Source organism: Papilio xuthus, unplaced genomic scaffold (assembly GCF_000836235.2).
Source record: "Papilio xuthus unplaced genomic scaffold, Pxut_1.1 DF825946.1, whole genome shotgun sequence".
In the NCBI taxonomy this organism is placed as follows: domain Eukaryota; kingdom Metazoa; phylum Arthropoda; class Insecta; order Lepidoptera; family Papilionidae; genus Papilio; species Papilio xuthus.
In genome coordinates, this window is record NW_013532703.1 from 12,791,411 (window position 1) to 12,804,204 (window position 12,794).

The following is a 12,794-nucleotide window of genomic DNA, read 5'->3' on the forward strand; positions in this document are numbered from 1 at the left end:
ATTTTAAAACATAAAATAAAACTGTACTGTACTGTACTGTACCTTTGATGTACGTGAATTGTGATCATAGTTTCAATCATTGTTCTATCAAGTGGAATCAAATCTTTAACGGTCTGATCAATAAGCCCGTTCAGCAGATCAAGGAACTTTTGATTTGTCAATCGCATGATGAAGCGATCCGCTCTAGCTTTCTTTAGAGCATATTCAGCGTCACTTGTCCACAAAATTTGCATACCCAAAAGACTAGCCTAAAATAAAGAGACGATGTTAACCTTAATTAAATCTTAAAGCGACAGCAATCTCGTTTAAAAAAGTTTGAGGGTTTACCTGTCCAGGGAAATTCCAAAATCCAACCAAAAATTCAAATTCAGGATCACCCGACATTGTTTGCGAAATGTTAGCAATAATATTTCTCACTGTATCTTTCATTGTATCTAGCAAGGTGTTAAGCCAGATCTGAAATCAATATTTACAACGTTAAAACTTCAATTTTATAAAACTTTATATCTTATTTTTAATTAAGTACAATATTGTTATGCTGTACAATGGCCCCTCTAAAATGTGAAACGCGAAACGTTCTCAATAGGGTTTTGTTTTAAAAGGCAAAGAGTACACTCGTTGTCAACCATTCATTACGCGTGGCACGAAGTGGAAACATTTCTAGCAAAAAGAGGCGCGCCATATGGCCTGACCTATATATGTTTATATTTTATGTCTTTCATTTGTCCAGATATAATAAAATTGTAATATAATAACTGTATTCAGTTATTTATAAGAGAGAAGATATTACTTAAGCACTGTTATGACACTATTTTAGTATAAACACAACATCTAAGCCTAGAAAAATGTATTATTCTTGCAGCATATTAATTACCTCGACGCCACCCACGCATACAACAGCTCGTTCCAACTTTATCTTCTCTCCGTTTGAGGAGTTCATAGCAACAATTCTCTCCTTGTCATCAAAATCAACTGTGTAAATTGCATCAAATATGCTTGGAAGATGCACCTGAAATAATATAGAGATCCTCGAAATTAACTATAGTCAAAGAACTTTAAGTAGAAGATAATTATGAAAAAGTTACGCCTATAGTTAAAAATTACAGATTTAAAATCTACAGTTAATACTATGTATTGAATAATTGGTATGTGTCAGTGGTATTCAATTTTATTAGTACCTGAATAGAGTGAGGATCTGAAGCTTGACCAAGAATTTCCAAAAGTACAGGATCGGATACAAAGAAGAATCTTGGGAAAATAAGGCGTTTGGTCTCCAAGTAACCAGTGAGCGACTTCTGACAGGCCTCCAATTGATCATATAGATGCGGCAGCAGTTGCTTTAGAGAGTCGTCTGAGGTGCACGTCTCCACACAATTAACAATATCACGTGCCCGATACATAATCTTTACGTATGTTTTATCGATTGTCTAAAAAGGAAAACAGATAAAACACATTGATGAACGATAGGGTAAAAGCAAATTTTTTGGACGTTGGGAAATTATGAAAACAGGTAAGGACAATAGGCTTATTAGTATTAACGAACTGTAAAGGATCAAATAGGACATTTTGTTATATCTTACAGCAAATCTCTTCGCTTCAGCGGGCAACTGCTTGGCGATGTCACCGCCTACAAACACAGCTTCCAAGTACATCCATAAATTCTGCACTTGCAACCATTTCTCTAAAATATCTGATGTACTAATCAACTTGTTGATCCACAGCATAATGTCTTTCTTGAACGGTGCATTGTACCTAAAATTTAAGAAAAGTATGTAAGCTATTCCTGATACCTATTAATTGTTTTTACCAATAACATATATTATATCCTTTTCTATATTTATGTGACATGTATTTTACATAGTCTTGACGTAGATTGTAACTGAAAAGATTTAAAGACACAGATAAAAATAATTAAATCACCTATTTGACGCTAAAGAGTTGAGTACCATCATGGTATCTTCCAGCATAGTTATAATATCAAGAGTTTCTTGCGGTTTGATTAGAAGTTCGCCTCTGTTCTTGAAATTAGCAAATGTTAAGTCGACAACAGCCCAATCCGAAACTACTTGCTTCAGTTTAGCTTCAATATCTTTTTCCTTCACTGCACCGATGCAAATATCCTAAGAAACAGTAAAATTATTGTTATTTATTTTAAAGTATTTTGGTTTATCGACCATTGTCACGTACAACTTTAATTGAATAATTTTTTTAATAAATTAAATAAAAAAATTAAAATAAATTTAATTCTTGACATAGAAAACTTATGTGTTTTATTATACCTCAACATCTTCTTTATACTTCAACAATGGTGCTTCCATCACATTTGCTAACGTAAATGTTGGTGACTCCACATCCAAAACGCAATCTAAAATATTGAATTGTTCAGAAACCAGTTCAGATCTATTTCATATGTTCGAAATTTACACGTGTAATAGTACAATACTAGTAACGAAAGAAATATACTAAATAAGTAGACTACTAACGCATTAGATCTTCCAGTCGCTTCCAATGTCTTTCTTTCATAGATTTATCAGCCATCAGCTCCAATAACGGGCATGTCTGATTAAAGTCGTCGATTTTATTTTTTAAATCAATAAACGCTGGCCAGTCTTTCATGCCTCTTGGCAACTTGCGACATCTGAAAATAAAAACGTTAGTAATACAAAATGCATTAGACCTGTAAAAAAGTAAATCAATTTACTTTTCCATTTAAATGATAATGGTAACCTTAAATCAAACTCAGTCAATTGTGCAACAATTTGTTCAATCTCAATTTCGACCCATGGCGTTTCTAAATAACCATCGATAGAATTCATCACAGCAAGGTATAGACTGTACCTGAAATAAGGAATAAAAGAATTGTTTAAGTAGTTTAAAGTGTCATACTTTGTTCAAAAAAAAAACAAGTCTAATGGTAAAAATAAATTTTGGCTCCAAATACAAAAGCGTTCCCCCTATAGTTTTGAATGTTGCTACACCCAATCAGCCAACCTTTTTTAAAATAAAATGAATCTTACAATTTGCTCAGTAAATTGAATTCTTTCTTCTTTTGATGGAGTATAGGATAATCCTTCACTTCCATGCCAAATAACTTTTCTCCACTGGAATACATTTCGAATCGCCGCCAAAGCTCGTCAAATCGTGATTGGAACAGTATGACCCTAGAAGTTTTATTTCAAACCAAAAAGTTAGAATAATTGCATGAAATTATTGTTCAGAAACTTCTGGCAAAGAATTCAAAAAAATATTTAACAATTATAAATTCAATACTTAGTAATAATGTAATGGCGTTAATAAATTATGATACAAAAAAAATAGTTAGTAGACAGAATTAAAAATTTTCTTAGATTACAAGTAACCATATTTCTAATCATATATTTATTAACCTGTCGCTAGCCTCTCTCGCAGACAAGCCTGGAGTCATAGGTCCGAAGGAGTCATAGTCCGCATCGAATTTCAACACATCTGTGAGGAATGTATCCACTCCATCTGTCAGTTCCATCTGCAGCGGTCCTTGCATATCCACTATCTTTTGTTGAACTTGCTGCGACTGAAATAGTTTAAACACTCATTGCCTCACTGATATTTAATAAATAAAATCTACATTACAATTATTAAGTAACTTAAATTTAGTAGAATTTTATTACATCTCTAAAACATCGACTTACAGTAACAAGCATGTTTTGAAATGCGTAACGTAAACCGTAAACCATGTCGGCATCGTCCTTGGGAATGTCAATATCGAATTGACTAAAAGTTGCATAACTTTCTTCAATTAAATCTAACTCCATATCCATCCTAAAATGTGGATAAAGTATATTTTATTATTGGAACTGGCATTAACACAAAATATAGCAAATACAGAAAAGAGGCTGCTAATTGATTAACAGTAATTTAGTACAAGAATCAAAAAATCTTTTAGGCTTACTGCTACGATCACCTGCTACCCTTACCCAATAAACTCATCTCGTATTAATTCAAGACACATCATAGCAACTCTGACGTCATCCAAATCCTTTATCTTCTTGCTCATCGTCTTCATGCGGTCTTTGATAAATTGCATCAAATTTAATACGCGCTCTCTGTACGAATGACTCAATAACTTTCCCAAAATTCGCTTCCATTCTACAGACTCAACGTGTAGTGCCAATTTCAGATTATCTAAAATCACAGTTTTTACTTTAGAACAATAGTACTACTAGAATATTATATTTCGTTTACACCATCATGGATTTAAGAATACCATAAACATCCATCCATCACAATTTACTATAAAACCAGTCAATAATCGAGCCGCTCTTAAAATTATATTGATATGTCCAAAATATTTGTAGAGTATTTTCTAATCAAATTGTCTTTAAGTAAAGTAAATACCCGTGTCTATTTGAATAGATCCAATTATATGTCTCGGCGGTAAATTAACAACTTCCTCTGTTTGTGATTCATACTTCTTTAGCATATCTCTTATGATCACGTTAAGTGGATTTGAATCAACAAAGCTTTGCACTTGTTGCACTCTATCCTCTGCCCAGAGATGAGCAAATCTATTATAGCCCTGAAAGTATGAGACGAAGGTCAATTTGAGGTGGAAAATGTAGGTTCAATACCTTCAGTGAAACATTGGCTTAATAAAGCTTATATATAACCAAATGTAAAGTAAAATTACTTGTAACAACTTTTCAATATCTGGCTTGTACATGTACATCATTCCTTGAAGCGCCATCACCGCTCTCACAATGTCTTTGTGCTCAGAAACCATTCGGAAGTAGCTTCTTATGCCACCTAAATTTGAGGCTGATCTAGACCCTATAGTACATAAGTGTAAATAAGATTAAAAAATTAAAACACAACTTGACCAATACTTAACACAGGCACAACATAATGCTATCTTTGTTTATTTGAAAGATAATGAGAGGGAAGACTATAGTTTCCATAAATCAGGTACTTATTGACACAATTAAAAGTTGTGAAACAAAAAATGTTTACTAAAAGTAAGGTCGGTGCATCAGCTTTCTTTTATTTCATAAACGAACGAAATACTTTTTATGTATGTTGTATATAAGCTTATTATATTTACCACTCATGCTTCTTGTAATTGTTAACGAAGCGCCTGCTGACTTCATCTTGTTTATTTGATCTTGTTGTCCCCACATGTATACATTACGATGTATATCCATAATACAGTTTAAAACAACCTACAACCATTCGAGTATTATTATTCCTTACGTTACCTTTGAATTTAACAGCAGAACTAAAATATTTGATACTTGTGAGAAGGCTGATTGTATTTCTTCCAAAGTTGGTTTTATTAGAATTCGCGGTATCTGTAGATACATCATCGTTAACATTAGCGGCTTTAATTTCTTCTGCTCCTCAGGATCTGTGGTCATCGTCAAGAAACTGAAATAATCGAAAATGCGTGAGATCTTTCGAAGTTCTCCCTGTACTATCTTTTCGCTTTCTATAACATGTAACGCCGATGTAAAACAGCTTAAGATCTAAACTGATATATAAACACGGCTAAACACTCACGTATATTCAGTTTTATTTATTTATATATCAGTTTAGTATAATGTCTCACGAAAGTTTGAATAATTTAATAGCTTAAGATCTACCATAAATCAGTTATTTAGAGCAACACCACGCTGGTAATCTTTTCCTTCTTTTCCGTAGATATATTCTGCACTCTTACTTACAATATGAATAATATAAAATACAATAGTACCTAGAAACAGAAGCACGTTTCCTCAAAACATCAAGGCTTTGCCTTGTACATTTGATAAGCGATTCTAAACATTTTGTTGCAAAATATGCGAATAATTCATTGCACTCATTAAGAGTAGGAGTCACATCAAAGCGGTCTGGATTTTCTATCTCCAGGAAAGCTATAAAACAACAATAAAAAATTGAATGTCATTTAAAAAGTAAATTTAAAATTGTAAGTCTTGTCAATTGATTTTTTTATTTTAATTTAAGTATAGGTATTTAAAACATACCAGCATTTTCAGGAAAAACTCTAGTTGCCGATGTAACAGGTTTCAACGCTTTATCGGGATCTAACCTGAAAATTTTGTATTATGTAGCCGTATTTACTTTCTAAATTATAAATATAGACAATTTGCAATTAATTTACCATTTATCTTTCAAATCTTTTATAGCTTGCGAAGGCACACTGCCCAAGAATTTATTGATAAGTTCTATAACAGCTAATTCTGCGTTCCATGACTTCTGCTGAAGACTTTGCGCTGGAAAACAATAATTATGATATTTGCTCTGTACCAGCCATTACTTAGTTAAACAATATATGAATAAATTTGATTAAAATTAATTCATTTTCAGAGCGTCGGTGGCTCAGGGGTTAAGCTTGCAATCTGCAGGTCATGAGTTCGAATCCCACCATGTACCAATGTGCTTTCCAATTTTCGATTTCCGATTTACATATGTACGTTTATCTGACGTTGTTACGGTAAAGGAAAACATCGTGATGCAACCTGCACATATCTAAGAGGAAATACAAAGATATCTGTCAAGTCAACCAACCCGCACTTGGCCAGCGTGGTTGACTATGGCCTAATCACCCTTAACTTAGGGTAGGCTCCGAGCCCCGCGGTGGGGACGTATAGTGAGCTGATGATGATGATGAATTCATTTTCTCACCTATTTCATCACGTCTAACCAAATTTTCTTCATAAAATATGTTAGGGTCAACCGCATTCTCTGGTAAATAAACTAACATTGTTGCTGCTAAGGATTTCAATATTTCGTCTATACGGGCCTCTTTCATGTCTGTAACCTGTAAATTTAATTGAATTTAATAATGTGAACGATCTACTATCGTTTTGTGTTCAGGAACTTACTTTGTAACTATGCAAGTGGATAGTAGATAGTGCCACGGTCTCAATACCGTCGATAAATTAGATTAAATATTTTTTTTAATTTGTGTGTAATACTGCAACACCTTTCAGATTTTCTATCTTATCTTTTCTTATCTACTTAACTAATTTAGTATACGGTTGAGTACGTATCTATGTTTTTTTTGTACTTCTTTCTCGCGTAATACAAATGATTACCTCTTTAACGAATAAATCAACTTCATCCATAACTTCGCATATATTGTCACAGTAAGCTGGTATTTCTAAAGATGTCCATGTGATGGTGGAAAGTCCAGGTTGGAACGCCTTCTCCATCTTAATAAGTTGCGCCCGTAATAAAGGTAAATATAATTTGGGCATACTCCTAAAAATTTACGTTTAATATACATGTCGATTTCGATACAAATTATTAAATTGTATGTTAAAAATATTGTTTAATAAACTCACCTTCTTATTTTATTATTCCTGTCGACTAAAGCTTTTATACGTTCAAAGTTGGCAAAAATTCTGTCTTTACAATAGGCAACTATTTGTGCCGCGTCCGGTACACCTAAAATTTGTTATTAAATTTTATGACAATAAAAAAAATCTTCTATCATATTATAATATTTTATTATTTTACTTAATATACTTAAAATTTACCATTTAATAAAGTGACTAGAGATATTCGCGAAACTATTAAGATTCATTTCTTGAAAACTATACATTTATTATTTGCTAGTCTTAACTGCCGTACTCGAGTAAGTTGCTAAGTGGGGTACTTAGCAATTTACATTGTGTACACGAATTATATTTTTTTCTATATATTACATACAAACACTCCAATTATATGTATATGGATGACGAAGGTGACCTTATTGACCAATTTACGATTCTGAATACTAAAATATTTGTTAACTTACTTAATCCCAATTGCCACATATATTCGACTTCTCTTATACACTCCGGAATGTAAACGTTAAAATTTACAACGTACAAATTGGTGAGCGGATGACGAATCAGCAATGGCGCGATTAAACCCAATCTCACCTGTTAAAACACAAAATAATTAATAATATTTTATCTAAATATAACAAACTTCAAAAATGAATAGAATCGACAATAACTTTCGGTAAGTCACGTGATTGTCAAGCGTCAGTTCCATACATTTTTGAAGTTCCCTATGGAATCGCTTCTAAGCGAATGCATTTTGTTTAACCCCTCTGATATATTCAACCTCTTCGGTAGTCTACCGATCAGTTTTTTTCTAAATACTAACTTCTTATTCGCTAGAACTTATAGAACTAAAATGAATTTCTTTTACAAGTTTTATTACTTGTATTTTATGGCTTCGGATAATCCAGATTTTCAATGATATACATCATACATCTCTTGCCAATCAGGCAACGTAACATAATTGAAAAGTATAAAATTTTGAATTTTTATGTTACCTGTCCTACATTTTCTTGCCAAGCGCTATGATAAATTAACTCAAATTCGGTAAAAACAATTCTCATAACATTGTAGAGTTTAATACATCGTTGCGTATTCTGAAAAAAAAAACAAATGATTTTTTTCATCAAATACGTATGTAACTTCTTGAGTTACCGCTTCACTAAGTAATGAGTTTTTGAAGCTAAAAACCATTCATTTATCTTTAACGTCGTACATATACCTGATTGTCAGAAAAGATATCATACAATCTCACTAATATTATAAATGCGAATGTTTGTTGCACTGGATGCGGTCGGCACAAGGCCGTGCATTGTGGCAATCGATGGGGGATGCCTACGTTAAGCAGTGGACCAATTAGGGCTGAATATGATGATGATGAATGTTTGCATACACATGACGGATGGAAGGATAGATGCTTGTCAAAAGGTATCTCCACAACAGCTCATTAGATCACAATGAAATTTGGCATAGATATAGAACATTGGAAGAACACATAGGATATTAAGTTTTTTTTTTCATTCCACGGACGGAGTCGCGGGCGACCACTATTAATTAGATTACTCTACCATGTGAGTTATAACTTCGTGATGCAGTTTAAACTCTTCCATTGGTAATTTGATGTTTTTATTATAGAATCTTATCCACATAATTCTACCAGCCACTGGTGGCATATTTCGCGGCAGTTCAGGATTTTCTCTTTCTTCGTTATACCTTTAAATTAAGAATTTTAGTACAGAGAAAGTGAGATTGTAATGCAAAGAATAAAGTGCAGGATAAGAGACTAAAACGGAAAGCAGATCTTTGTACCATTGGAGAGAAAGAGACAAAGATAGAAGAAGAAAGAGATATTTGTTTGTTATTCTCTATAACATAATAATTGTCGTAGTTCTACCTGTCACGAATATTTTCAATTTCCGCGGTAAAATTACGGATCAAATCGTAATACTGATCTTCCAGATATAAACAGTCGAGCTTTAATTTCTCAAAACGCTTCAACAAGCTTAAAGCAATTTCAGTTGTTGGACAAAGGTTCACGCTCTGAAAGTAATTATTTTTGCGCACTTAAAAATAAAAAAAATAGAATAGCACCCTAACATCTGATGAAAATTCTAAACATCGATGGATTTTACTTAAGACACGAACCCGATCTAGTGATGGAATCAAACAACACAGAACTGGTTAACCTACCCTTTTTAAATCTCTTGAAGTAGCCGTTAGTTTAGAGTTAAAGGTTTACTAGCTCTATTAATTGTTATATAATTTCACATACACACTTCACTTACATTAATCATAAAATTTTCCAACAGCAGCTCTTGATTAGCCACAGCGTCCTTATAAGTTTTGTAATCCTTATCGAAATCTGGTCGTCTAAAAACATAACATAGCAAGTGTATAAACAATTCTTACCATTTATTTTAGTAAAAAAAAAAACATCGTACCTGTGATCCAAAGCATCGTATGTCTTTGATGATATTGTTTTAAAAAGCTTGTTAAAATTCGCCGCATACTCTTCAATACCTTCTAAAGTAGTTTTGTTTAATACATAGTATGTAATGTAGGTTTGGAATAAATCTATTATCTGTAAAAACAATCACCGTTATATAATTGTGTTATGTACTTGTACAAATTCAGATAGGTGTAATAATTCTGTTTATGTAATTAAAAAGTTTATGAACAAATTATATTACTTTTAATAATCGCTTCTGGAAGGTCTCGAACTTTCCAAAGATGTACATTTCTGAACAATCAAAAGGTCTTTCGTCAGCTGCCGCCATCATTTCTTTTTGTGTCTCGTCGTAACATTCACGATAAAAGCTATAAAGGCTTAGGCAGAGCTGAAACATTATGTGAATTTCAAATTCGTTTAGGTCAAAATTAGTTTATAAAGAAAATCCGCCATTGTGCCGGTGTACTGACTAAACACTAGCTTTACTAAAATGTCGACGTTTATGTCCCCTCACTATTCATTCTGACCCTTGACTTTGTAACGAAAGCACGTCATTCGCGCCAAAGGATTGTAATTAATAAATGTCCAAAAATAATGAGTAATTTTCCTCCTGCATTTCTGACTACAGCCATTTTCTTAACGCTATTCTACCTTCTTCTTCTACTATTATACTATTCGAACAACTTTATAATTTCCTTTCTCTTAAAAATACATTTATTAAAATTTTACAATATACTTATAAAACATCAGTACCCTTGCTTTCTTGATAAAGTTTTGCTTATCCTGATTCCATATTGTCTTTTTGCCTTTATTAGTCAAATAATCCATACACATATTCAGGATCTGATTGGTGACTTTGACTAGAAGTGTTGATATCTGCTTGGTTGTATTATAGTAACGTGATGTTGCGAATATCATTCGCACCGTGTACAACAAGCCTGGTATGTGTTGGTGCATCGTTACCGGATCGCATCTAAAGACAATCAGTAATAGTCACAGAGTTCTTAAAACTTTTAGTACATCGTTGCTAATAGTAAATATTTTACTACATTACCTATACAAAGGTTCGCAGTATTTTTCCAACGCGTACAAATACTTTACATTATCATTCGCTTCGTTATAATAATCCGTAACTTGATTATCCAGTAATCTCCATTTCTAAACAGAATTTATACCAATTAAATAAGAATTCAGTGGGAATTTAAAAGCGTAAATCTATGACTCAACACATAATATACACTAGCTGTCGCCTACGACTCCGTCCGCACGGAATTTAAAAAAAACTTTTGTTAGCAGCGTAATGTTATATAGCCTAAAGCCTTCCTCTGAAAATGGACTATCAAACAAAAAAGAAGTTTTGAAATCGGAACTGTAGTTCCTGAGATTAGCGCGTTTAAACAAACAAACTCTTCCGCTTTATAATAATAGTTTAGATGTATAAAAATTCTATTGCATTACCTTAATAAGCTTAGATTTTGCTCGGATAAGTGTATGTATATACATCTGACATGCCTCACTCTTGATGTGTTCAATTATCGATGTGAATGTTGTGAGTTGACGCCGCCAGTAATCCAGCTCAGCTAGAGGGCCGATGTTAGATGGCTCACGGCGCAGTTGCTGACTTTGTACCAATACCTGGAATTAGAAGTAGATGGATGGGTTCGAAGATTACATCAAGATCATGACAAATAATTTATTCCTATACGATCTTATCTCAGAAAGGACCTCAAATCAAATAGACAAATAAATTTTACCATTGTAATCTGTTTCATCCATTGTTTAACAAATTTGCAGATTTCTTCTAATACATTCGTTTTTGTAATCGCATGCTTCATCTTCTCTTGATCAGACAGTTCGTCTTCGTATAACATATAGTTTATTTTGAATCTCGTACAGCAATCGAGATCAATTTTCGTTTCTTAAAAATAATAATAAAGTTAGTATTGACTACACTGATACCTTTATTTCTTGATTTGGTTCATAATGCGAGACACAGTGCCGTCGGAACACATAACACGTATTTCAAGATCAAAACAAGCATTGGAGGTTTGAAATTAAACAAAAACAAAAATGAATTTGTGTTATTTTTTAATGACATTAAAACAATTCTTGTAAATTAGTTCTTTCAAAGATAAAGACTGACGGAAATTTGTTTAATACAGAATTTTTTTTGTAACTACCTTACTGCGTAGCAAAATACACATTTGTTTTTTTTTCATATTATAAGGTGACAAAGTGGCCACCTGAAATCGCTAAAATAGCGAAGCGCCCATAGACATCTGCAATTGCAGATCGTTGCCTACCTTTAATCGACGGAGGAGAGGATGCACAGAAAGAGAATATTTTCCCTTCCTTGATCCGGAAAATCCACTTCCACTTCCCATTCTTTCTTCATAAGAAAAAGGATGGGAAGTGAAAGAGGATTCATATCTTCTGTGTGATCGTGGTAATGAACTGTGCGGACCGGCCAATTCGTGCGAAGATGTTAAATAAGCTATCAAATCTTACTTTCAAGGTAATCAATGAATAACATAATCTTGGAAATGTACGCCGGAATTATATCTCCGCTTCTTGGATTGGGAGGGTTGAGATCACCCCAAGCTTGGCATTCCTTTAATGCCGGTATGTACACTTGCACCATTGTTTTGTATATTCCAGATACAACGTTGTCCTTCTCTGAACTTATATCGATGTATACTAAATAATAATCCTGAAATTAAAATAATCTAGTTTTCTGTGAAAAGTCTTTCAGCCCTTATAGGTCAAGAAATTAAATTCTCTTGCGATACAATTTATTTAGTTAAAGCTTTTTTTATTTTTACCCAAACAAAACATAATCTTACTTCTTAGTATTACTATAAATGCGAAAGTTTAGATGGATGGATGTTTGTTTGAAGGTATCTCCAGAACGGCTGAACGGATCTTGATGAAATTTGGCACACATATAGATTATAGTCTGGAAGAAGACATAGGCTACTAATTATGTTTTTTTTTATACCGCGTGGACGGAGTCTCGGGCGAACGCTAGTGTAAAATAAATA

At 33.1% G+C, this 12,794-nt stretch overlaps 1 protein-coding gene across 1 annotated transcript in view; it reads right to left on the bottom strand.

Moving 5' to 3' along the window:
- Positions 1 to 12,794, bottom strand: part of kl-3 (dynein heavy chain 8, axonemal kl-3) — a 29,058-nt gene that overhangs the window by 14,866 nt on the left and 1,398 nt on the right. Inside the window, exons 5-39 of the mRNA XM_013320999.1 lie at positions 12,262 to 12,463; positions 11,508 to 11,671; positions 11,212 to 11,388; positions 10,808 to 10,911; positions 10,507 to 10,726; positions 9,995 to 10,141; positions 9,746 to 9,885; positions 9,590 to 9,674; positions 9,199 to 9,344; positions 8,873 to 9,017; positions 8,303 to 8,401; positions 7,775 to 7,901; positions 7,320 to 7,422; positions 7,071 to 7,236; positions 6,658 to 6,793; positions 6,134 to 6,245; positions 5,997 to 6,061; positions 5,726 to 5,885; positions 5,268 to 5,400; positions 5,078 to 5,195; positions 4,667 to 4,806; positions 4,375 to 4,555; positions 3,954 to 4,161; positions 3,669 to 3,798; positions 3,387 to 3,550; positions 3,018 to 3,161; positions 2,728 to 2,838; positions 2,484 to 2,638; positions 2,280 to 2,365; positions 1,921 to 2,120; positions 1,581 to 1,752; positions 1,179 to 1,427; positions 875 to 1,009; positions 328 to 456; positions 43 to 248 (exon numbers count right to left, since the gene is read on the bottom strand). Coding sequence (XP_013176453.1) covers positions 43 to 248; positions 328 to 456; positions 875 to 1,009; positions 1,179 to 1,427; positions 1,581 to 1,752; positions 1,921 to 2,120; positions 2,280 to 2,365; positions 2,484 to 2,638; positions 2,728 to 2,838; positions 3,018 to 3,161; positions 3,387 to 3,550; positions 3,669 to 3,798; positions 3,954 to 4,161; positions 4,375 to 4,555; positions 4,667 to 4,806; positions 5,078 to 5,195; positions 5,268 to 5,400; positions 5,726 to 5,885; positions 5,997 to 6,061; positions 6,134 to 6,245; positions 6,658 to 6,793; positions 7,071 to 7,236; positions 7,320 to 7,422; positions 7,775 to 7,901; positions 8,303 to 8,401; positions 8,873 to 9,017; positions 9,199 to 9,344; positions 9,590 to 9,674; positions 9,746 to 9,885; positions 9,995 to 10,141; positions 10,507 to 10,726; positions 10,808 to 10,911; positions 11,212 to 11,388; positions 11,508 to 11,671; positions 12,262 to 12,463 — 5,159 coding nt within the window. The remainder of the gene's footprint in view (positions 1 to 42; positions 249 to 327; positions 457 to 874; positions 1,010 to 1,178; positions 1,428 to 1,580; positions 1,753 to 1,920; positions 2,121 to 2,279; positions 2,366 to 2,483; positions 2,639 to 2,727; positions 2,839 to 3,017; positions 3,162 to 3,386; positions 3,551 to 3,668; positions 3,799 to 3,953; positions 4,162 to 4,374; positions 4,556 to 4,666; positions 4,807 to 5,077; positions 5,196 to 5,267; positions 5,401 to 5,725; positions 5,886 to 5,996; positions 6,062 to 6,133; positions 6,246 to 6,657; positions 6,794 to 7,070; positions 7,237 to 7,319; positions 7,423 to 7,774; positions 7,902 to 8,302; positions 8,402 to 8,872; positions 9,018 to 9,198; positions 9,345 to 9,589; positions 9,675 to 9,745; positions 9,886 to 9,994; positions 10,142 to 10,506; positions 10,727 to 10,807; positions 10,912 to 11,211; positions 11,389 to 11,507; positions 11,672 to 12,261; positions 12,464 to 12,794) is intronic.